The sequence below is a fragment of the Lagopus muta genome, chromosome 21, assembly GCF_023343835.1.
Source record: "Lagopus muta isolate bLagMut1 chromosome 21, bLagMut1 primary, whole genome shotgun sequence".
NCBI classification, from domain to species: domain Eukaryota; kingdom Metazoa; phylum Chordata; class Aves; order Galliformes; family Phasianidae; genus Lagopus; species Lagopus muta.
Genome location: NC_064453.1, coordinates 6,927,345 through 6,949,366, shown reverse-complemented (window position 1 = coordinate 6,949,366; position 22,022 = coordinate 6,927,345). Strand labels below are relative to the sequence as shown.

At 48.4% G+C, this 22,022-nt stretch overlaps 2 protein-coding genes across 2 annotated transcripts; both read left to right on the top strand.

The window, feature by feature from the left end:
• The first annotated feature begins 6,110 nt into the window (after positions 1-6,110).
• Positions 6,111-15,147, top strand: LOC125703370 (DDB1- and CUL4-associated factor 1-like). Its single transcript, XM_048967750.1, has 4 exons — positions 6,111-6,315; positions 7,158-7,327; positions 8,944-9,068; positions 10,495-15,147. Exons 1-4 carry the CDS (start codon positions 6,202-6,204, stop codon positions 11,679-11,681), a joined length of 1,596 nt encoding a protein of 531 aa, XP_048823707.1. The 5' UTR covers positions 6,111-6,201; the 3' UTR covers positions 11,682-15,147.
• A 1,318-nt stretch (positions 15,148-16,465) lies between these two features.
• On the top strand, positions 16,466-19,702 carry LOC125703369 (PHD finger protein 7-like). Its single transcript, XM_048967749.1, has 9 exons — positions 16,466-16,580; positions 16,879-16,970; positions 17,062-17,160; positions 17,417-17,541; positions 17,733-17,895; positions 17,987-18,093; positions 18,312-18,425; positions 18,577-18,695; positions 18,861-19,702. The coding sequence occupies exons 1-9, from the start codon at positions 16,544-16,546 to the stop codon at positions 19,607-19,609; spliced, it is 1,605 nt and encodes a 534-aa protein (XP_048823706.1). The 5' UTR covers positions 16,466-16,543; the 3' UTR covers positions 19,610-19,702.
• The last annotated feature ends 2,320 nt before the right edge of the window (positions 19,703-22,022 follow it).

The following is a 22,022-nucleotide window of genomic DNA, read 5'->3' as shown; positions in this document are numbered from 1 at the left end:
AGGCCTTGTACCTAAGTGCATGTGTCTGGAAGTACCCCAGGAGATATCTAAGGTACACGAGCACCAAGAATTTTCCACAGTGAATGACAGTGCTTGGAATACCAAATTCATTCTTGCTTACATGAAGCATTTTTTCTAATTCTATTTAATCTATGTCGTCTCTGAAGCTTTGGAAACTTCAGATTCAAAAAAAAAAATTCATCTTATTCCACATAACTTACATACCAACTGTAATTGCTAAGTTGTTCTGAGTGGCCCACAGCCAAAGAAAATTTTACGTATTTTTCCTTTTCATACGTCTTCCTCAGTTTTGAAAGGCCTTTTCCATAGAATAACAAAGACTTCTGTGTTTCAGCACGTCCATCTGTTAAAAATTAGACAATTCAGACCATCTATCTTCTCAGGCTAAGTTTATACTCAGCATCATTCCAGGAGTAGTGCCTAAGTGATGGTGACGGCCAAGCTCAGGGCTGGGCAAGCTGTAGTCAAGGTCTCTATCTACTGCGGTTGAACAGTCATATCAAGGTTGAATCAGTCTTCACACAATGAAGCAATATATTAAAGCTAGACTCAAACTGCAGTAAATCTCAAACGTACAAATGCAGACTTGTGCTCTGACCTGTACAGCATCTGAATGAATGACACAGGGTGAGAGGGTTAGGCGCAAGTCCTACAAAACTCAGAAAATACAAGACAGAAGTCACAAATCACAGCAAATGAATGGGATTTTACATGCTTAGCCTTCTTGCCGTTTGCTGTAGTATGTTTACTTAGCAATCTGAGCATGTATGCAGTTTACAGATGAAAATGCTCTTTTTATTCATAACGAAGAGGCATAAAAGAATTCTGAGAACCTTGACCTTGCAGAAGTAACCTCACGAGACCGAAACACTTAAAAAGCCTAGTTGGGGAAGTTTTAAAAATTACGTAAGCAACAAGGAAGTTCTTGACTACCTGATCAGATTGAATCAGGGTGGCAATAGATCTCATCAGCTCAGTGTGAAGACGAGGTAGTAGTACTCTCTGGACACCAGAGGAAGGAAAGGACTGCGTGGAAAAGTTTGCACTTGAATAAATGCATGGGAAAAGAAACAAAAAAAAAAGGAGGAGGAAATGACCAAATCTGAGCATAAGGCAGAGAGAGGAGTGAATACAGCTGAGATTCATCCCAGCAAGAAACTTATGAATGGATAGATGAGTCTGGGGAGATGAAGTTAGCTACGCCACCAAACGTGCAGACAGAGATGGCAAACGATACAGAAAACAGAATGAAATGAAAGTAAAACTTTGAGTTCTAACATGTCCCCACATAATCACGGCCAAGCTTTCTTTGAGCAAACCAAAAATCATGCTTTCTTTCTTGTTAACCTAGTCAGAGGTCAATGTTCATAGTCCAGCATAATGTCTGAAGCCAAAATGGATGAGCAAGGTAAAATCAAGAATCTGTAAACAAGGGTAGGAATATCAGATGAAAAGCCAGAAATGTAGTTGAAAGGCAGGTAGTGCCCAGGGATTTGAGATACAGGGCACAGACTTCACCCAATTGCACACACTACTGCAACTGAAGGGCATGGGAAGCCTCTTCAGCCCTCTGATTACTATTCCACCTTGGGAGAGGAGATCCTAATGGAAAAGAAATCTCACTTCCAGTGCCCTGTCCTCTCACCTCCCCCTTTGCAAGTCATGCTGTTTACAGCAGAATTCTCCGTCTGCAGATCACTCTCTCACTGCAAGTTCTGCTCGTGGGCAAACGCTTTGGGGGGGTTGCTCTCACACCAGCACAGATTAACTCACTTTCTCTTTAACCCTTTTTCCTTTGTCGTACCCTCAACTGTTACACTTCCACATACCCTCCATTCTACTTCTGTATACCGGTAACAATTACCTTTCTTATAAAATCAAAAGAGTTTGTCTCATTCCTTTCAAAATCCACAAATCAAACCGCACAATTCTTCAACTTCCCCAAAAATCCAGCACTTGCTCTCTAATTGAGTACTGAGTTTTCCAATTGAGTACTGGTCCCATTATTAGAAAATTGGTCCCATTATTCCATTTATGTTCCAAGTTTCTTATTTCATATTCCCCCTAGCCCTCCTGCAACTTCCTTCCAATGTGACAGCATACAGCCTGACAGGTGTTTTGTTTGTTTTTTGTTTGTCTTCTTTGTTTTTTTTCTGGTGTTAGAGCAATCTCTCCACACCGAATAACTAACTAGAGGAGCATACACATACACTAAGGAATTTCGAGCGAAAATTCTTTCTAACGTGGTTCTCTGTGACTCCACTTCCGTATGCTGTGATGACAAGGGTAGAAGGGAAAAGCCTCTCTTAAGGAGGCAACTGGAGATTGGAGGAGCGACAGATGCTGTGCTTTCAGGGAGTACATTCGCAGAAGTCGAGAGAGATCCTTTCTGGACTGCGGAGAAAATAACCCCCTCTCGGAGGAGCCACACTAAATATCATTACGTCCAATGGACTGAATAGTTGCTAAGTACAGGAATTCATGAGAAGTATAGATGCTGATTATGGGGACATCATTTACTTTTCTGAAAAAAGGTGGCTAAGTTGGGATAAAATGCTAAGAGGATGTGATGATTTGCGAAATGAAATCAAGTCATGCATGGAATCCAAAAGAAATATTGGTTTTAAAGGTGAAGAAGAGAAATGGCTTTCATAGCTACTTTTTTTGGTGGATTTGACAGCTCATTTAAATGAGCTGAACATGCATCTTCAACATGAGAAATCACCCGATTTGTGCTGTTTCAAACCAAACTAAAACGCAAAAAAAAAGGAATGGAACTTAAATTATGGAAAATGCTTTCATGTGTTTTGATATGCTGGCTAAACAGTCCAGTGAGCAATGAAAAATACCCCCCCTTGCTTTCATTTCTGATAAAGAAATTTGAGAATAAGCCTCGAAACTAAAAAGGCTGAAAATATTAGTGAATAAGCTGGTAATGGGGAAAAAAGACAGTATTTTTATAACTAAGCTGGTATTTCCGGGGGAATATATCACATCGTTGGGAGAAAACTTCTATACATCTGAGAGAAAACCGCACGTCTTTGGGAGAAAACTGGTATATGTGTGACATACTGTGATATATACACTTGATCTTGCTGAATGTTGTTACTTTCTTGGGGGAAAAATTTTCCAGCCTGTTCAAATCCTTCCTGGTGGCATCCCTTTCTGCTGTATCACCTGTACCACTTAACTTGATATTGTCTGCAATCTTGATGAGGGTGCACTTGATCCCATCATCAATGTCCATATGATGATGTCCACAGAGAACCGCACTGCAGTGAATTGTCGCTCGAAATGAAGACACGGACACAACATTCAGAGCCAGGCGTAGTGCGTTCTGCATATATGTACAGACGGCGAAGTCCAAACCGCTAATTTCCGACGTGCGCAGAAGAGCCCGCAACTCGGAGAAAAGCTGCCGGCGACAGACGCAGTTTCTCGGCGATGGAGGAGCACGAGTCCGCGGCTGGAGGCTGAAAGCGGCATTCGGGGATAAGCGCGACTTCTCGGGCAGCAACGGCAACCGCTGCGGAGCAGTTCAGTGCGAGTGCCACTTCCGAGCCGTGAGAGCGATGTCGTGCTGTTCTGAAGCGGAGAACGTCCGAATTCAGCCTGCTGCCATTCCTCCGGAGGGGGTTATTTTCTCCGCAGTCCAGAAAGAATCTCTCCCGACTTCTCCGATTTGCGCTCCCTGGGAGCACAGCACCTGTCGCTCCTCGAATCTCCAGCTGCCTCTTTGAGAGAGGCTTTTCCCTTCTACCTTTGTGGTCACAGAACACAGAAGTGGAACCACGGAGAACCACACCACAAAGAACTGTCGCTCGAAATGAAGGCACGGACACAACATTCAGAGCCAGGCGTAGTGCGTTCTGCATATATGTACACACGGCGAAGTCCAAACCGTTAGTTATTCGTTGTGGAGAGGTTGCTCTCACACCAGAAAAAAAACCAAACACCAGTCTACGCATATCTGATTGCTGTTGTTGGCCTTTCCCTGTACAGGTTTGATTTCACACACCGGTATCTACCCGTATTAAATTGTATGAAACCTTTTGCTTGGAGAGTAATAAATGACTTCACCCCGGAAAGAACAGAAATATTGCATCCTTCCTTCCTTTCAAAACATATCAGCAGGGCATTCCCTGCTTCAAAGTGCATCTTTCCTCTCTCCTCCACTGCAGCCTCCCTCCTGCTTTTACTCTCTTCAGAGTCTGCAGCATTTTTTTCCACCTGCATGCTGTATCCGTGCGGCCAACACATGATACAGAGCCCCAGTGGAAAACCTGCTTGCAAAACAAATCCTTGTAAAACAAGATAAGTTAGCAAGGTTTCTCCCTAATTAAAAATCAATAAAATAAGATGAAAGGAACATATATTTGCATCTACAGCCTTTAAAACTGTCAGAATACTTTGTTCCATCCCAGGATCATTCTCCTGTTGGGCCTCTAGACCCTTTCCAAATTCATCTATTTTCAAATTGTAATCTTTGAAAGCTGACACCATTTTCTTGCAAAGCATTAAGCATGGGGCCATGCTATTTGTCTGCACTGCACTACACCCTCCCTGTGCCCCTTGGCCAGGCTGGGCTGCTCCAGGAGGCAGATAATGTGTCAGGGTGAGCAGGCGGAAGTGTGAGCTGAGCTGGGCTGCGTGTGTCCTGTGGGTTTCAGGTAGGACAAGCCTAGAATCTTAGTAGAACTGGTTTTTAGCCTTACCAAATAAAATCCAAACCAAAACAAACAAAAGAAAAAAACAACTCTGATGCTGATGAGGAAGTTGAGCTGATTCTTGGAGATAGTAGTACCTTTACCAGCTTGGTAACCACAGGTGACCTTTTCCTCCATTTAATGTCATGACAAACATGCAGATCTAACTGAATCGACTTAGCTGACTTTTTCCCTCACTGGTGTGTAAGGCACAGTACATCATGCTTGTTTACCCATAGCCTCTCATAGCCAGCTGTCAGTAAAAACAATTGTTATCTGAGAGAGCAACTCAGTGAGTTCTGGAAAAAAAGGTATTTCCGTTCTTCAAGAGCTCCCAGCTGTGTGTGTGAAATCTTAAAGGTGGACCAGGAAACAACATAGGAGAAGCCATGTCTGTTTGCTTGTCCTGCACCTTGAGGGGTCTCTGGTTGAACCTGTCACTTCACTTCTCTACCTTATTTGTGCCTGTTAGGACAGTGAAGCCTTCTTTCTCTTCTGCAGTTGCTTAAAGTGTGAAGTCAACATGTCATTTCTGACTTTGCATCCTTTTTTCTGCTACTAACGTAACTTTTGAGATAAAATTGAAATTCTTTATTTTTTTCTGGCATAGATACAGAAAGTTGAAAAATTAACAGAGACTGTGAGTGTAAGAAAGGTCTAAACTCTTTACCTAGCATTTCAGTTTGGAAAAAGGCTTACAAGAAAAAGAAGGTGAGTTGTAGTGTCAGGTTTCGTGTTTGTGCCATCAGATTCCGTTCTTTTTATTTTTTTTTCCCTAAATCTAAATCTTTTTGAGTTCCAAGGTGTGAATCACAGAATCACAGAATTGTAGGGGTTGGAAGGGACCTCCAGAGATCATCGAGTCCAACCCCCCTGCCAAAGCAGTTCCCTACACCTACTACACCCTACCCAGGTGTACACCCTACACCTACTTCCAGGTTCTTTCCAACCTTGTGATTCTATGATTCTATGATAAACTGGTACTTCTGCATGGCATGGGCAGTCCTGATAGCTTGAGTTGGTACAAACTCAGAGACCTTGCCACTGCAGGGTGTAAGCACTTGTGTTGTGCAATATAATGCCTAATATAATACAACAGTGCCTCTAGACATTTGCTAATGTAACTTCTGGATTTTTTTTTTCCTGCATTTCCAGTGAAAGGGGGGAATGGTTCTTATTAGACTTAGCACTTTGTGTTTAAATATTATCTGAACAGAAGAAGCTTTCATTCTGTGCCTGAGAGAGTCTGGTACAGATGACACATAAGCAAACTCAGTTTGGTTTTTACACAGGTGCAGCTGAGAATTGTAGGTGCTGTTTTTTTCTGAAGTGTGAACTGATGAAATTTTTTTCTTTCCACTCAACTTTTGTACTGAAGATAAGTACCCTTGAAATCTTAAACTTGGAAGACCAAGGAGCTCTCTTGAGTGGTGATGAGATCTTTGCCAGTCGCCAGACTGGGAAGCACACCTGCATGGCCTTGCGGAGATACTTTGAAGCCCACCTTGCTATCAAACTTGAACAGGTGAAGCAGTCACTCCAGCGCACTGAAGGTGGTGTTTTGGTCCATCCACAGCCCCCGTACAAGGTGAGCAGCATGCTGCAACCTCCCCACATTAACAAGGTCTGCATTATAGATACATAGATTGAAAATGTTGAGATGATTTTAATTGGTTGTGATAAATGATACTTGTCAGAGATCGTATTTTTTAGGAATGAGCAGAGCAATACTGTTGTTGGACAATTTTTTTTTTTTTTCATTCTGCAAAAATGTGTGGTGTTTTGTTTATTTATAACTTTAAAAAAAAAAAAAAAAAAAAACTTGTGGCTTTTTGTTCTGAGGTAGTACCTTCATTTCTGGTTTCTGGCTTCATTTACAATGGCTTTCCATTGTAGTAAGTTGAAATGAAAAAACACTTTTTCACTTTTGCAAAAATCACGTATTTTTCAATGATTAATGTGCGTAAGCTGTTTGATTAGAAAATATTTTTTGAGCTGAAATGCAGGCTTATTTGCAATGCCATTCAGTATATTTTGTAGTCAGAAGTTAAAAACTTTAATTGAATATTTCTCAGACCTGTGTACTTTCTCATATGATTCTTTTGAGTGATAATCTGGTAGCTACTACACAGTAGCTTAAAAGCAGACTAGAATTTTAGAATAACTTTTTAAACTGGTCTAAGCTTTCTAGGACTGCAAAGAAGCAGAATGTATTATTAAACTTACTATTGCATATTACCATGGCAATTGCTGGGTATTTTTTCTACAGCAGAGAATAAACAAAGTAAATAATTTGCAAGAAAATAATAGTTTCAACTTTGATAAGACTCCAGTTTTCAGTTTAAATCACAGCGGTGAAGGACTTGATTTCTTTCTAATGTTCTCTTTCTAGTGATCTCTTTCTAATGCTTCCAGCTCCTTTCCTGGCAGGCCTGTTCCTACACTCATGAGCAGATTGTAGAGATGATGGAATTCCTCATCGAGTATGGGCCAGCACAGCTCTACTGGGAGCCAGCGGAAGTTTTCCTTAAATTGTCTTGTGTCCAGCTCATGCTTCAGCTCATTTCAATAGCATGTAACTGGAAGACGTACTATGCAAGGTGAGCTGTTTGCTGTATTTCTTTAGAGCAGTAAGTTGTGACTTTTGGGCAGGATAGTCATTGAATTTCTAGATTCCCTCCTTCTCTTAGAGCGTGCAAGGCAGGTCGTAGGGGCCTGTGCTGTGGTTACGTGGTGCTTATAAAAGCATAGTGGAAAGCAGAACTAAAAACTTGAGGTGGAGAGATGCCATGAGAATCCTGAAGAACCAAGGTGCCTCGCACCTTTGATTTGAGAAACCAGCATCACAGTACAGCTTAGGCACAGTTCTTCCTTTGCTTATCTTTTTGTTATAGAAGGGTTTTAGAAAACCTTTTAAGTAGAAGGTGAAGTCAAGACACATCTAATCCTGGAAAAGAGGTGGAAGATCTGGATGAAGTGGGCTTAGCTTATGCACAGTCCTCTGTTGCATCACTTTTATTCACTTATTGATACTTGAAATATACTGAGTAGTTACATTGCAGAGGAGTTGCGAATATGCAACAAGCCAGTATTTGAGAGGGGAAAAAGTCTGAAGATGAACTCAACACACAGTAACAGTGTCCCTAGATGATATACCACCAACTCTTAAACTCAGCATGTTTGTGGAGGGGCTTACCTTGTGATTCTACTTCTAGTTTTCTCCTATATGGGGCACTGTGGTGATATCTTTCTGTGGCCCTGCTCCCCCACAGCCCACCCCAAAATTTGCAGCACTCTTACTCTTATAAGAGAAAGGGAACTATACCAGACTCTGGTAGAGATACTATTAGGATCCTGTCCCCAGTTCAGAGGGAGGATGGGTGCAATGTTTCAGCCTCTGTTTATCCTAATGAGCATCTGATCTCAAGAGTGTTGGTGTAGTTCACTGATAAGGCACTGTCTGCTGTGGCTAGTTGTCATCAACTGTCTTCTTGTCACCAGGACTCCCTTCTCCTTATTTCTGCTGTGAACAGGAGCTCTTTGCATAGCTTAGCTTTGAAAGCCTTTGAAATCTGTCCTGCTTTTGCAGTCCCTTCCCTCCCTCCCTCTCTCTCAAGTTGCATTCTCCTGGGTGATTTCAGTTCTCCTGCTTGTTATTCTCTGCAGCTGTTTCTTAACTGCAGCCTGGGTTAACTCCAACCTTTCCATACAGGCTTACAAGCCATCAGTCCTTCTCTTTTTTTCCACCTCGTGTTCAGCAGGTATATTCCACATACCTGTGTCTGTTAATCTGGTGCTGAAATTGCTTTTATCTGTCATGTTTAGCAATAAGACTTGACAGACAGCTCCCCTTCGCTTCAGAGAGAAGACTTTTCTACTTCATTGGCAACAAAGTTTTTTCGACAGGGATATTTTTAAACTGAGATACGTACAGTTAGGTTAGGTGAAGAAGCTTAGGATGCTTTTGTAGATAAGTCTACTTTGTGCTTCTGTAATTTCAAAATTGTGTTGCTTCTGGGAGCCTGTGGGCAGGGTGAGATGCATGCCAAACTGCAGTTGATAGTGTGTGTATTTACAGTAGGTGAGCAGTATCTTCTATGAGAACCAGCCTTTTAGGAGCAGCACATTGATCAGAAAGCATCATCAAAAATATCAGATATGACAGGTTGATTTGTTATTAGAGTACACTTCTAAGAAGTTCTCATGTTGCTTTCAGGAACGACACAGTGCGCTGTGCTTTGGATGTGCTAGCCATCCTGACTGTGGTTCCTAAAATCCAACTACAGCTGGCAGAACCTGTGGATGTGTTAGATGAAGCTGGATCTACCGTTTCCACTGTGGGTAAGCTGAATGTGGTCTTGATTGATCACACTGTTATCAATTGCCTTCTATGTGATTTTTGGTTGTTTTTTTTTTTCAGCTGGTTGTTGCTACATTGAGAAAAAGGGTTAAAATAACGTATACAAAGTTATCATTAGGGATACAGGTAAATGGGAGAGTAGACTGCAGTTAAAATTGTCGTGATTAATCTATGGTTGTATTATAAATGTGAAGGTATGATCTGTGACTCACATTTGTTTTCAAGGGCTCATTAAGTACAGATGCAGGCAAATTTGCTTTTGTTATGGGACTATTAGGCTCCCTTGGCTTCCCAGAAATTTAGGTCTCCTTGGAAATATGGGAGAACTATTGCTATAGATTTTGCAGAATCACATAATTGTAGGGGCTGGAAGGGACCTCTATAGATCATAGAGTCCAGTCCTCCTGCAAAGCAGGCTACCTACAGCAGGCTGCAAAGGTAGGTGTCCAGATGGGATTTGAATATCTCCAGTGAAGGAGAATCCACAACCTTCCTGGGCAGCCTGCTCCAGCGCTCCTTCACCCTCCCTGTGAGGAAGTTCCTTCTTGTCCTGTCCCCCACAGACCGCTGAAGAGGTTGGTCATGTCTCTTTGACTCCCACACTTAAGATAATTATAAACATTAATCAGATCCCCCTCTGAGTGTTCTTTTCTCAAGGCTGAACAGTCCCAGTTCACTCAGCCTTTCTTCTGTTTGAGTTATACTCTATACTCTGCTTTTGTTTGAGTTATATTCTAATTGGCTTCAGTATTCAGTATGCACATGAATGAAGTGCACCTGGGTCAGATCTAAGGCCTATGTATTAAAGAGATCCTGACTCTATGAAATGAAGAGGGATGATAGGTTTTGTGCAAAAGAAATTGTATTTTGCTTACAACTTTTTCTGGACTAAATACTTGTTTCTAAGTCTTTAATCTTCTGAAGTGGACGTGAAACATGTAGATTAATTTCATTTAGGAAGCTATGACATTATTTATTTTTTCCCCTTCATAACAAAGTCTCTTTTCTCTTTCTTGTCTACGTTGTCAATATCTTCTGCAGAAGTTGCTTTCTGTAGTAAGAATTAGAGGCATGCCTATGCATCTTCTCTGTGCCAGGTATGTCGGAGATGGCAATCCTGTGCCATGCCTGAGTCCTTGTTTACTGATATTGATGAATGAGCATGAGAGCGTTTGAAAACAAAACAAAAACAAAAAACTTTTGTCAGGGAGGCAAGAGAATGTGTCTTATGCTAGTTAGGAGAGAGAGGAAAAAAAAAAAACAAAAAAAAACCCAACTTCAGAAATCCCCAGAATGAATAGAAATGAGCTATTTTTCTCAGATTTGTGAAAGACTCCCTTTCTTAAAGCTGCATCAGTTAAGTTACAGAGAGAGAGTATTAAATAAATAATTTCTTTCCCTCACTAGGTATTAGTATCATCCTTGGAGTTGCTGAGAGTGAATTTTTCATCCATGATGCTGAGATTCAGAAATCAGCCCTTCAGATCATCATCAATTGTGTCTGCGGCCCAGATAACCGGATCTCCAGTATTGGCAAATTCATTTCTGGAACTCCTCGGCGAAAGCTTCCTCAGGCCCCTAAGAGCTGTGAGCGTACACTGGCTAAGATGTGGAATGTAGTGCAGTCCAACAATGGCATCAAAGTGCTGCTGTCATTGCTGTCTATAAAGATGCCAATCACAGATGCTGACCAGATCCGAGCATTAGCCTGCAAAGCCTTGGTGGGGCTCTCACGCAGCAGTACTGTCCGGCAGATTATCAGCAAGCTCCCACTCTTCAGCAGCTGTCAAATTCAGCAGCTGATGAAAGAGCCAGTGCTTCAGGACAAGCGCAGTGAGCATGTGAAGTTCTGTAAATATGCTGCTGAACTGATAGAGCATGTCTCTGGGAAGCCATTGCTGATTGGCACAGATGTCTCCCTGGCTCGGTTGCAGAAAGCGGATGTGGTGGCTCAGTCAAGAATCACATTTCCTGAGAAGGAGCTGCTGCTCCTGATTCGGAACCATCTCATCTCTAAGGGCCTAGGAGAAACCGCATCTGTCCTTACTAAAGAGGCTGACCTACCCATGACTGCAGCATCCCATTCATCTGCCTTCACCCCCGTTGCGGCTGCTGCCTCTCCCGTGGCCCTGCCTCGCACTCCTCGCATAGCTAATGGCATCTCAGCCCGTTTGAGTAGCCACACTTCTGTAGGTTCTGCTGCCACATCTGTCCATGCTCAGGCAAGGCCACCTGCATCCCAAGGTCCACTTGCCCTTCCAGGCCCTTCTTATGCCAGCAACTCTCCTCTGATTGGCAGGATTAGCTTTGTCAGGGAGAGGCCATCTCCCTGCAACAGCAGAAAAATAAGAGTGTTGCGACAAAAATCGGACCATGGCGCCTACAGCCAGAGCCCAGCTATCAAAAAGCAGCTGGACAGACACCTTCCTTCCCCACCCACACTGGACAGTATAATCACAGAGTACCTTAGGGAGCAGCATGCCCGCTGCAAAAACCCTGTTGCTACCTGTCCCCCTTTCCTCTCTTTACTCCCCACCAATGTCCTGAGCCAAAGCAGAGGCGCCAAGCGCCAACTAACTTTACCTCACGGCTGACCCGCAGGGCAGCCTTTCCAAAGTAAGGAGGGGTGGATGGTGGCTGCTTTGATAGCCATCTTATATTTAAGGAAGAAGGTAAGGAAGAAAAATGTTTCTTGCTCCCTCTCAGAGCATGCCCTATGCCAATAAGCCTTGCCTGAAATCAGGCTGTGGAATCCCACAGCGTAGCCTCCTTGGACAGACAAACTTTTTAAATTCAGCAGTGGCAGATGGCAGAGCTTTGCAAGGCAATTTTAGAAGTTCCGTTTCTCTTATACTAAGGGTCAGTACTAAGCATACAAAACACACTAATTTCACAGAATCACAGAAATGTAGGGGTTGGAAGGGACCTCCAGAGATCATCGAGTCCAACCCCCCTGCCAAAGCAGTTCCCTACACCAGGTCGCACAGGTAGGCATCCAGGCAGGTCTAGAACATCTCCAGAGAAGGAGACTCCACCACCTCCCTGGGCAGCCTGTTCCAGTGCTCCGTCACCTCACTGTAAAGAAGTTCTTGCGCATGTTTGTGCGGAACCTCCTATGCTGCAGTTTCCAGCCGTTTCCCCTTGTCCTGTCTCCACTCACCACTGAAAAGAGTCCGGCCTCGCCATTCTGCCCCCCACACCTTAGATATTTATAGACCTGGATCAGGTCCCCTCTCAGTCTTCTTTTCTCAAGGCTGAACAGACCCAGTTCACTCAGCCTTTCTTCATAAGAGAAATGCTCCAGGCCCTTCACCATCTTCGTGGCCCTCCGCTGGACTCTTTCCAAGAGATCCCTGTCTTTTTTGTACTGGGGAGCCCAGAACTGGACGCAGTGCTCCAGACGAGGTCTTACCAGGGCAGAGCAGAGGGGGAGGATCACCTCCCTCGACCTGCTGGCCACGCTCTTTTTAATGCATCCCAGGATGCCATTGGCCCTCTTGGCCACAAGGGCACACTGCTGGCTCATGGCCGACCTGTCGTCCACCAAGACACCCAGGTCCCTCTCCGCAGAGCTCCCCTCCAGCAGGTCATCCCCTGTGCCAGTACCGGTGCATGCAATTATTCCTCCCCAGATGCAAGACTCTACACTTGCTTTTGTTAAACCTCATCCGTTTTTTTTCTGCCCAGCTCTCAGCCTGTCCAGGTCTTGCTGAATGGTAGCATGGCCTTCAGGCGTGTCAGCCAATCCTCCCAACTTCGTATCATCAGCAAACTTGCTGAGGGTGGCCACCATCCCCTCATCAAGGTCATTGATGAAGATGTTGAACAAGACCGGACCCAGCACCGACCCCTGAGGAACACCGCTGGTTACAGGCCTCCAACCAGACTCTGTACCGCCAACGATGACCCTCTGCGCTCTGCCAGTCAGCCAGTTCTCAACCCACCTCACTGTCCACTCATCTATCCCACACTTCCTCAGCTTTGTTATAAGGATGTCGTGGGGGACAGCATCAAAAGCCTTGCTGAAATCAAGGTAGACTACATCCACTGCTCTCCCCCCATCCACCCAGCCAGAGATATCATCATAAAAGGCTACCAGGTTGGTCAAGCACGACCTCCCCCTGGTGAACCTGTGCTGACTACTCTTGACAACCTCCTTTTCCTCCAGTTGTCTAGAGATGACATCCACCACAAGCTGTTCCATCACCTTTTCAGGGACAGAGATGAGGCTGACTGGCCTATAATTGCCTGGATCTTCCTTCTTGCCCTTTTTGAAGACCGGAGTGACATTGGCTATCCTGCAGTCTTCAGGCACCTCCCCCATCCTCTAAGACCTCTCAAAAATGACCGAAAGTGGTTCAGCAATCACCTCTGCCAGCTCCCTCAGCTCCCATGGATGCATCCCATCGGGTCCCATGGATTTGTGAACATCGGTGTTGCCTAGGCGCTCTCGCACCACCTCTTCCCTGACTGAAGGAAGGTCTTCCATTCCCCAGAACCTTTCACTAACCTCCAGGGTCTCATATTCCTGAGGGGGAGCTTTTTCACTGAAGATAGGAGCAAAGAAGGCATTCAGTATCTCCGCCTTCTCAGCATCCCCTGTTACCAGAACACCTCCGTCACTTAGCAGGGGAGCCACATTCTTCCTAGTCTTCCTTTTACTGTTAACGTACTTAAAAAAAAAAAAAAAAAAAAAAAAAAAACAAAACCTTTTTTATTATCCTTTATCCCCTTCGCCAAATTAAATTTCAGGTGGGCTTTAGCCTTCCTCGTCGCATCCCTGCAGGCCCTGACAACATTCCTATATTCTTCCCAAGTGGTCAGACCCTTTTTCCACATTTCATGGGCCGCCTTCTTTCCTTTGAGTTTGCGCACGAGCTCCTTGCTCATCCACACAGGTCTCCTGTCACCCTTTCCCGATTTCTTCCTCACAGGGATGCACTGATCCTGAGCTTGGAAGAAGAGCTGCTTAAATACCGACCAGCTCTCACAGGCCACTTTACCTTCTAACACTCTAGCCCATGGGATAGCTCCAAGTAGGTCCCGGAAGAGATCAAAGTTGGCTCTCCTGAAGTCCAGGGTAGCAATCCTACTTTTTGCTTTACTTCTTCCACTCAGGATCTTGAACTCCACCATCTCGTGGTCACTACAACCCAAGCTGCCCCCGACCTTTACTTCCCTGACAAGCCCTTCTCTATTAGTGAGAATAAGGTCCAGCAGTGCCCCTCTCCTTGTCGATTCCTCAACCACCTGCATCAGGAAGTTGTCATCAACACATTGCAGGAACCGTCTGGATCGCGCGTGCCTGGCCACATTGCTTTTCCAGCAAATATCTGGATAATTGAAGTCCCCCATAAGCACCAGCGCCTGGGATCGTGACGCTACTTCCAGTTGCTTGTGGAAGGTCTCATCAACCTCCTCCTCCTGATCGGAGGGCCTGTAGCACACTCCCACAACAGTGTCAGCCATACCAGCCTGCCCCTTGATTCTCATCCACAAGCTCTCCACTGAAATAGGTATAAGATGGTTCCCTTGGCTTAAGAGGCCGATAGGGCCTCTTAATTAGTAATTAGTGTGAGGTGATAAGGCATTCACGTGGTAGGTGTAGTACAGAGGATCGCACTGGACACTTTCATAGCTTAAATTCATTAATAGAGTATTGCACTTCAACGTTTTGGGGTTGCATGTAACTTCTGCCTGTCTCATTAGCTGATATGTTAATGCTGATACAATTCTGCTTCAGTTTTGGCAGAGGATGCACGGCTCAGCGCTGTTAAGAGAGCTCCCAAAATGCTCGAACTGGAGTTGTCCAGGGGCAGAGCAGAGCGACGGTTCAGGGCAGTAATTTCAATAGCTATTCCCATAACAGAACTCAATGGTACCTAACAGTTACTTCAGTGCTTTGCAGAACACTGCAGATTACAAAATGTCCACGTGTGTATGTTGTTAATGGATAGAGCCATTTGGGATTTGGTATTGCAGCAGAGCTCCCTGTTTTTCTCTGTTTTGGTTGAATCTCCCTACACAAGTGTGCTTCAAAATAAATAGTTCAAAAAACAACTGAAATGGGAGTGAGCAGCTTTCTTGTCTCATGACTTAGAAGAGATTGCTTCCTTTTCAGCAACAATCCATGGAGAAACTCTTAAGTATAAATTTGCTTTGTTTCTCCACTGTTAACACTTCGGGTTGAGTAGGTCCGTTTATCTTGCCCAAAGCAATCTGTGCACTGAGCCCAGAAACTTGTTCCTGGGCAAGGAGCTTTGTCTTTTTTGAAGTGGACATGGCATATATGTATGATAGATGAGAATTCCACATTCTTCTTCCATGTCCAGAACAGGAGTCACCTTGGAATGTGCTGAATTCAAGTATCTGCGATGATGCCTTTTCATCAGCATGGCTGACTTTGTCTCATCAGTTTCTTCTATAATCTGAAATGGCAATTTCCAGGCAGGTCTTACAAGCTTCTTCCAAGCAGTTAACTGCAATCAGGTTTACTTTTAGATTTGAGCTTTACATCTGTAAGGTTATATGGTGGACTGGAGCATAAGGAGCTAGGAAGTCCCTCTTCAAAGCTTTCCTCTGGTGCTCATAGGTAAGAGCAACTTTTTCAGCTGCTTTTATTCTCCAGAGCTTCTGGATTGTTATCTCCCACGGACTTCTTTCCCTCTTACTGTGGAAGTGTGGCTACTGGCGTTTAGTAGCTCTCCTTGTGTTGCTCTGGGAGCACAGATCACCCTTCAGTTCATGGTCAGCATGCTGGAAGGTGAGACTAGAGCTGGTCACAGTGAAAAGCACCTGGCAGTATGAGGAGGGGCATTGCTGTTCTGCAGCTGTGGTTACTTGCCCCACTTCTTAGCAGTACATGCTCCCGGTGCTTCACGTGCTGTTACGGTGTGGAATACTGAAAACAAAAATCATACAACCAGGACAGTGGCAAAACCACAATCTAGTAATGGAACCATGTAAACACTTGATTGGGATACTGATGGAGCCACAGGCCCGGCAGCACTCAGGTGGGGCCAGGAGGGTGCACGTGACACCCAGTGCCTTCAGCAGCACCAACACGCCGGGCTCCAGCGGGGCTGCGTCTGGCACCGGGCCCCTCGCCCTGCGCTGGCTGCAAGAGCCGCCGCCCTGCTGCCTGGGTGCCCTCAGCCCCTGTGAGGTGTGATGGCGTCACAGAGGGTGGCACGGAACGGCCATTGTGACACACGGGGTGCGGAACAGAGCTGAGGCTGCGGGGCTCAGGCCGAGCTCAGTGCAACCTGGTGAGGTGAGCAGGGAGGAAGGGGCTGCCTGAAGCTGCCCAGGGAGGAAGGTTCCCCAGCGCTCAGGGGCCTGAGCTGAGAACTCAGCCTCGTCCCGCTTCTCCCATAGGTTGGCACGCGGAAGACGAAGCCCAGAACTGCTGGGACAGAGATTCTGTTAGTGCTTGTCATCAACACACACAGTGTCCATGGAGACAAAGGAGGCTGCCGGCTTGATGGAGCCAGGTGAGAGTGAAGAATCCCTGCACGCAGCTCCCCATTGCCGGGCAGAGGGGGGCTGGGGGTCTGTCTGCGGCGGAGAGGGCAGGCGGGGGCAGGCCGTGCCGCTCTGCTCCTTGGCCAAGCGGCCGCGGCTGAGCTGTGGCTGGCTGCTGGCACCGCTGGGCCTGCAATGCCTCTTCCTCTCCTCAGCCTCTGGCCCTGCCCCTCAGCTGGCACGGCCGGCACGGAGCAGCCCCTGGGGCAGCCCCCGGGGACAACTGGCCCCGCAAGGCGCTCACTGCTGTTACTCTCCCTTCTCCAGCATGCGTGCTGTGTGGCCGAGTGGATGAGGATTCGAGCATCCTTGGGCGCAAAGAAGAGAACGGTGGATTCTATTACCATACTTTTTGTGCGGTGAGTTCCCACGTGGCTCCTGACACCCTCCTCCGACCAGGGATTCCCTGCTTCCTGCCCTAACAAGATCATGCTCTTTCCTCTTGTACAGGTATTTGCCAATGGTCTTCGTGAACGTTCGGAAGACATATTTTACAGACGTTTTCGCACAGAAGATCTGGTACGCACCATGAGGCAGGCAGAACAGATGGTGAGCACTGGACCAGAACAGGGAGCTTTGTGACAGGATAGGCTTGGTGAGCTTAGCCTGGTCCAAAGAAAGCAATCCCAGCCCTTCCAAGCAGCTCCAAGAGAAATTCCTGCTCTTGCAGACCAGCCCAGTTCACCAGGCAGCTCCGCAGAGTGCCACCCAGCCCTGCCCCCATCCTGTGCCCTGCCCAGAGGTGTGGGGTCTGCTGCGTAGGCCCTGGGGCTGCTGCTGATGGGGGCTGCTCTGCTCTTTCCAGCTCTGCTTCGTTTGTGGCAATCTGGGAGCCAGCATCACCTGCGCAGATCCAGGCTGCGACCGCAGCTTCCATCTCTCCTGCGCCTTGGAGGGTGAATGCGTCACCCAGTACACTGGAGAGTTCAGGTAAGGGCTGCCAGTCATTGCCTGTGGGCCTCCAACCCCTGCTGTCAGCACCAGCCAAAGAAGCCAGGAACGCGCTGTGACACCTCCCAGCAGCCTGACAGAGCCACAGCCAAGGCCTGGGGCTCTTTCCTGTTCCTCTGCCCCTTCTCACAGCACTTCTCACCTTGCCCATCCCTCCCATCTTCCCCCAGGTCCTTCTGCTGGGAGCACCGCCCACATCAGGCAGTGGAGGCAGCACCTGTGCAGGACACGACCTGCATCATCTGCATGGACCCTGTGGGGGACGGCAGGTCATACAGCACCATGGTGTGCCCGGCCTGCCGACACGCCTGGTTCCACCGGGTCTGCATCCAGGTAGGAGCCCTCCCCTCACCCTGCAAGCACCACAGGTGCTCAGCAGCATCAGGCCTGGCTCACAATCACACTGCTTGTGTTTCTGCTGCAGGAACAGGCTCTGCACGCAGGGTTTTATTACTTCCGGTGCCCCCTCTGCAGAGACGACATCAAGTTTGTTCCACACATGCTCTTTATGGGGATCCGAATCCCAGGCAGGTTGGTGTCTTTCAGCCAGCTCTTGAGATGTGAGGGCACATGAGCTGTCCTTTGTAAGGGACTGTCCCAGCAGGCCTGGTCCTTTGCAGCCATCAACATGGCCCTCAGCACCATTGGGAATCTCAAACTGGAGACAGGGTGGAGGGGGAGGGATTCCTTGGATTAGTTTTAGTCCTGGAGCAGCGGGTGCTCATCACATTCCCTCCCTTCTCTGGCAGAAGACCAACATGGGAGGGCAACAACGCCTACACATCTCTACGCGAGAGGCACAGGAGATGCGATGCCAGTGACTGCTGTTACCCACGCGGCAGGGAGCACGCAGAGAGAGAGGGGTGAGTTGCCTCAGCAGCCCTCTGGGGCTCTGCGTGGGATCGCGACCTCGCCACAGCCTGGGGCAGCACGGACTGAGCACCAGAGCCGTGCCGGGCACTCCCGGGCTCAGATCACTTTGTCCTGATGGCCACAACCCCTTGGTTTCCCCAGGCCCTGGCAGCTGCTCCTCTGCAGCTCCTGTGCTGCGCAAGGCACTCATCGGCGCTGTTCCAACTTGAGTCAGAGCACAGCCAGCTGGGAGTGCAACGCCTGTGCTGGAGAGGGCACCGGTAAGAGGCAAACGGCCGCGTGCTGCTGGGCTGGGGCCAGGCGAGGCCTGGCAGCGGCTGCTCAGAGCGGCCTTGCTCAAATCCCTCTAGCCCTGGACAAATGGGAGCCAGTTCCACCCCGTGGCTGTAATTCCATCCTGCTCACCTTCCTGCCTCCCCTTACAGCCTCCGGCAGCAACTCAGATCTTCCTGGCTACAGCACCATCAGCCAGCAGGAAATGGAGCCATCCCAAGGCTCTGCGACACCAGAGAGGAGCAGCTCCAGCACCACCAGCCAGGCACCACTGGGGCCAGCTGACTGTTCCCGCATGCCTGAGAGCGGCGGCCTGTCCAGGCAGCGCAGGACAGACCGGAGGAGAATCCGCCCACGTCTACACCGGGATGAAAATGGCTTTAATGAGCCCCAGGAACACCGTGGGAGCAGCCATAATGCTGCCCCAATTGCCGGGAGCAGCGCCCTAAACTCTGCCAGCCAGGGGACATCAGAGTCCTCAAGGAACTCCCCTGCAGTTGGCTACAACCTCCGGTGCAGACAGGGGCAGCGGGCCCAGACAAGAAGCCGCTCTCCCTTGCAGCGCCGGGCCCCAGATTCTCCAAGCCAGCCCCGAAGACGCCAAACACGTGGGAGCAGGCAGGCACCAACCCAAAGTGCTGAGAGCGGCACCAACAGATGCACAAGACGGGGAGCACCGCGGTCCTCAAGGGCTTCCACAGCAGCGGATGGAAGCCGGTCCAGACAGCCAAGGTGGGCCCGGACTCGAAGCTGCTCCCCTCTTGAACATCGGGCTGCAGAGACCCCCAGCCAGCCCCGAAGATGCCGCAGGAGCCGCTCCAGGCGGCGAGGACCAGCCCGGGGGCGAAGCCGCTCCCGGGTACCACGCTGGGCCCCGAACATCAACAGCCAGCCCCAATGATGTCGCAGGAGCAGCCATGTGCAAGCTCCAATTGTATCCAAAGTCATCATAGTCCATCACAATAAAACTGAGAGTTCCATCACGCCACTGTCAGTTTTGTTCCTCTCTGCCTTTCCCGAGGTGGACAGCTGTAGAGGTTGCAACCACGGGGATCCCTTCCCCCCAGCACCCAACCCACTCCCTCCTCCCTGCGGCCCGGCTCAGGCTGAGCTGGGTTCTGGCCCCGACTCCGGCGGGGTGCAGTGTTTCCAACACGGAACGGGAGGCCAGGCTGGCAGCTGCGGCCCCGTCCTGGGGGCGTTTCCGTCCTCTTGGGCACGCCGCTGTGTTTGGGATATGCAGGCAGCCCCGGGGCTGCTGCCGGCTGTGGCATGGGCCAGGACCCGGCCTTTCCTCCTGCATTCAGGCAGTGCCACAGGGTTTGCTGACACTGCTCATGACATCCACCCTATATTTACTTGGTCCAACTGTCCAGAGAAATAGCCAGCTGTTCTATTCCTGGATCCAGTGTGTTCTGCTAACTCTCCTAGTGCAAAGTGACATCTTTCACGCCCATATAATTCAAAAGGCTTTTCCAGACTGGGCAGTCCTAGAGCACAGGTAGACATCAGAGCTGCTCTCAGTGGAATGTCATGGTCATGGTGACACGCAGGTGTGAACATCCTGAGCAATCTGCTCACATAGCTTCAGCTTGTCCTGTCAGACAGTGACAGCGAAGAGGAGTATGTGTGACACTTTCCAGCTGTTGTCATTTTGGGACAGCACTGGGCCCTGTTTGGGTAAAGCAAAGGAAGCAGCAGCAGGAAATGTGTCTGAGGGATCTGGGCAGAACCTTTTGGTTCTGGCAGCTGCATGGCCAAGGAGGCTCTAGTGCCCCTGATGCCGGCCCTACTCTGCCTGGTTTGCAACAGCAGCATGCTGTCTCTTAACCCCACAGCACTGGTGTCACCCAGCCCATTGGTGGCTGTGTCCATCACCGGGCTGCACCGTAGTGGAAGTCCCTCACACTGTGTGGGAGATCAGCAGTGCAGTGACAACAGCAACGTGACAAGAATGGTGATGTGGTGACAACGGCTTAATCTGGGCCATGCACAACTTCACGCTGCAGCTACAGGTGGGTGTGCAGCCCATGAGCGAGGAGTGCCTGGAGGACACACAGTGCCTGTGACCTGGTACAGACATCACCACTTGCAGATGGAGTGAGGCAAGAATTGTGACAGGATGTTGCTGCATTATGGACTCTTTGCATCGACACAATCATCCGTTTCCAGCAGGAAATCACAGAGCTCGGGAGGCATCGTTGTGTCCAGCTCATCATCTGAAACCTCTGTAACCAAACTGGAAGGGACCAGCCCTCTCGTGCCATCCGTCAGCTCTCCCAGAAACCAGCCGTCCTCATCCACATCTCCAAAGACATAAACGTGCTGTCCGGCGGTCAGAGGAAGCTCGCTTTCTGGGTCCTCATTAGAACCCTCAGAAGGACGGTAGCTGTGGCGAGCTAAGAATCTTCGAACTCGTCCTGGGGAACAGAGGGTGAAGGGCAAATGCTCTGCCACTGATCCTCCGCTCTCACTTTCAGGGCCATCCTCTGACAGGAAGCAGCACTCACCACTGTTCCCACGGACCTTTTTCATGGCTTGGAGTTCACGCTCCAGGTCTTCCAGACGAGTCTGAACACCTCTGGCCTCTGGGATGGCAGAACGGAACGGACTGAAACTATTGCTGAGGTTCTTGTTTGCTTGGGCAAGGATCTCTCTCGTTGCCTCTCCACTCTCCACTTCATCTCCAGCTGGAACTCCCTCCCAGCCGGTGTCAGGATGAGCTCGCTCTGCTGCTCTCTCTCCCCTCTTGCACACACTGAAAATGAGTTTCAGAAAGCCCTACTCACTGACAGGAAATAAGGGCAAACTTGGAAGACCTTGCGACATAAATCGTGACAGCGTACTGCCAGCAGCTGATTCGGCTGCCCAGGATCCTGGCACCACAAATACTTCATTGCCAAATGCAGCAATGAAATGGTTGGGGGAAAAAGACAACTCACAGGCATTTGTTCCACGTCTGCGACACAGTGATGCAGGCCAGCACCAGCGCAGACAGCAGCACAGCTGAGAGCAGCACCATCACTGCCACGTGGCGCTGCCGCACAGATCTGCCAACAGCAGCCTTTGTGCTTTTCCCTGCATTCAGCCCTGGAAGAAACGACAACGTCCCACCTTACCTTCACCTCATTGCCCTCGGGCCGCTTCGTTCCCAAAAGGACAAAGCTCACAGCCCTATGGGAACTGGGAGCGGTGAGAGGTGAGCAGCATCACACAGGCCTTCTCTGGCACACGGCTGGCACAACTCCCCACACCCCGCTGAGCTCAGCCATTTTCAGAGAGCTGCTCCTGGCCTCTTTTACAACACGTGCTCT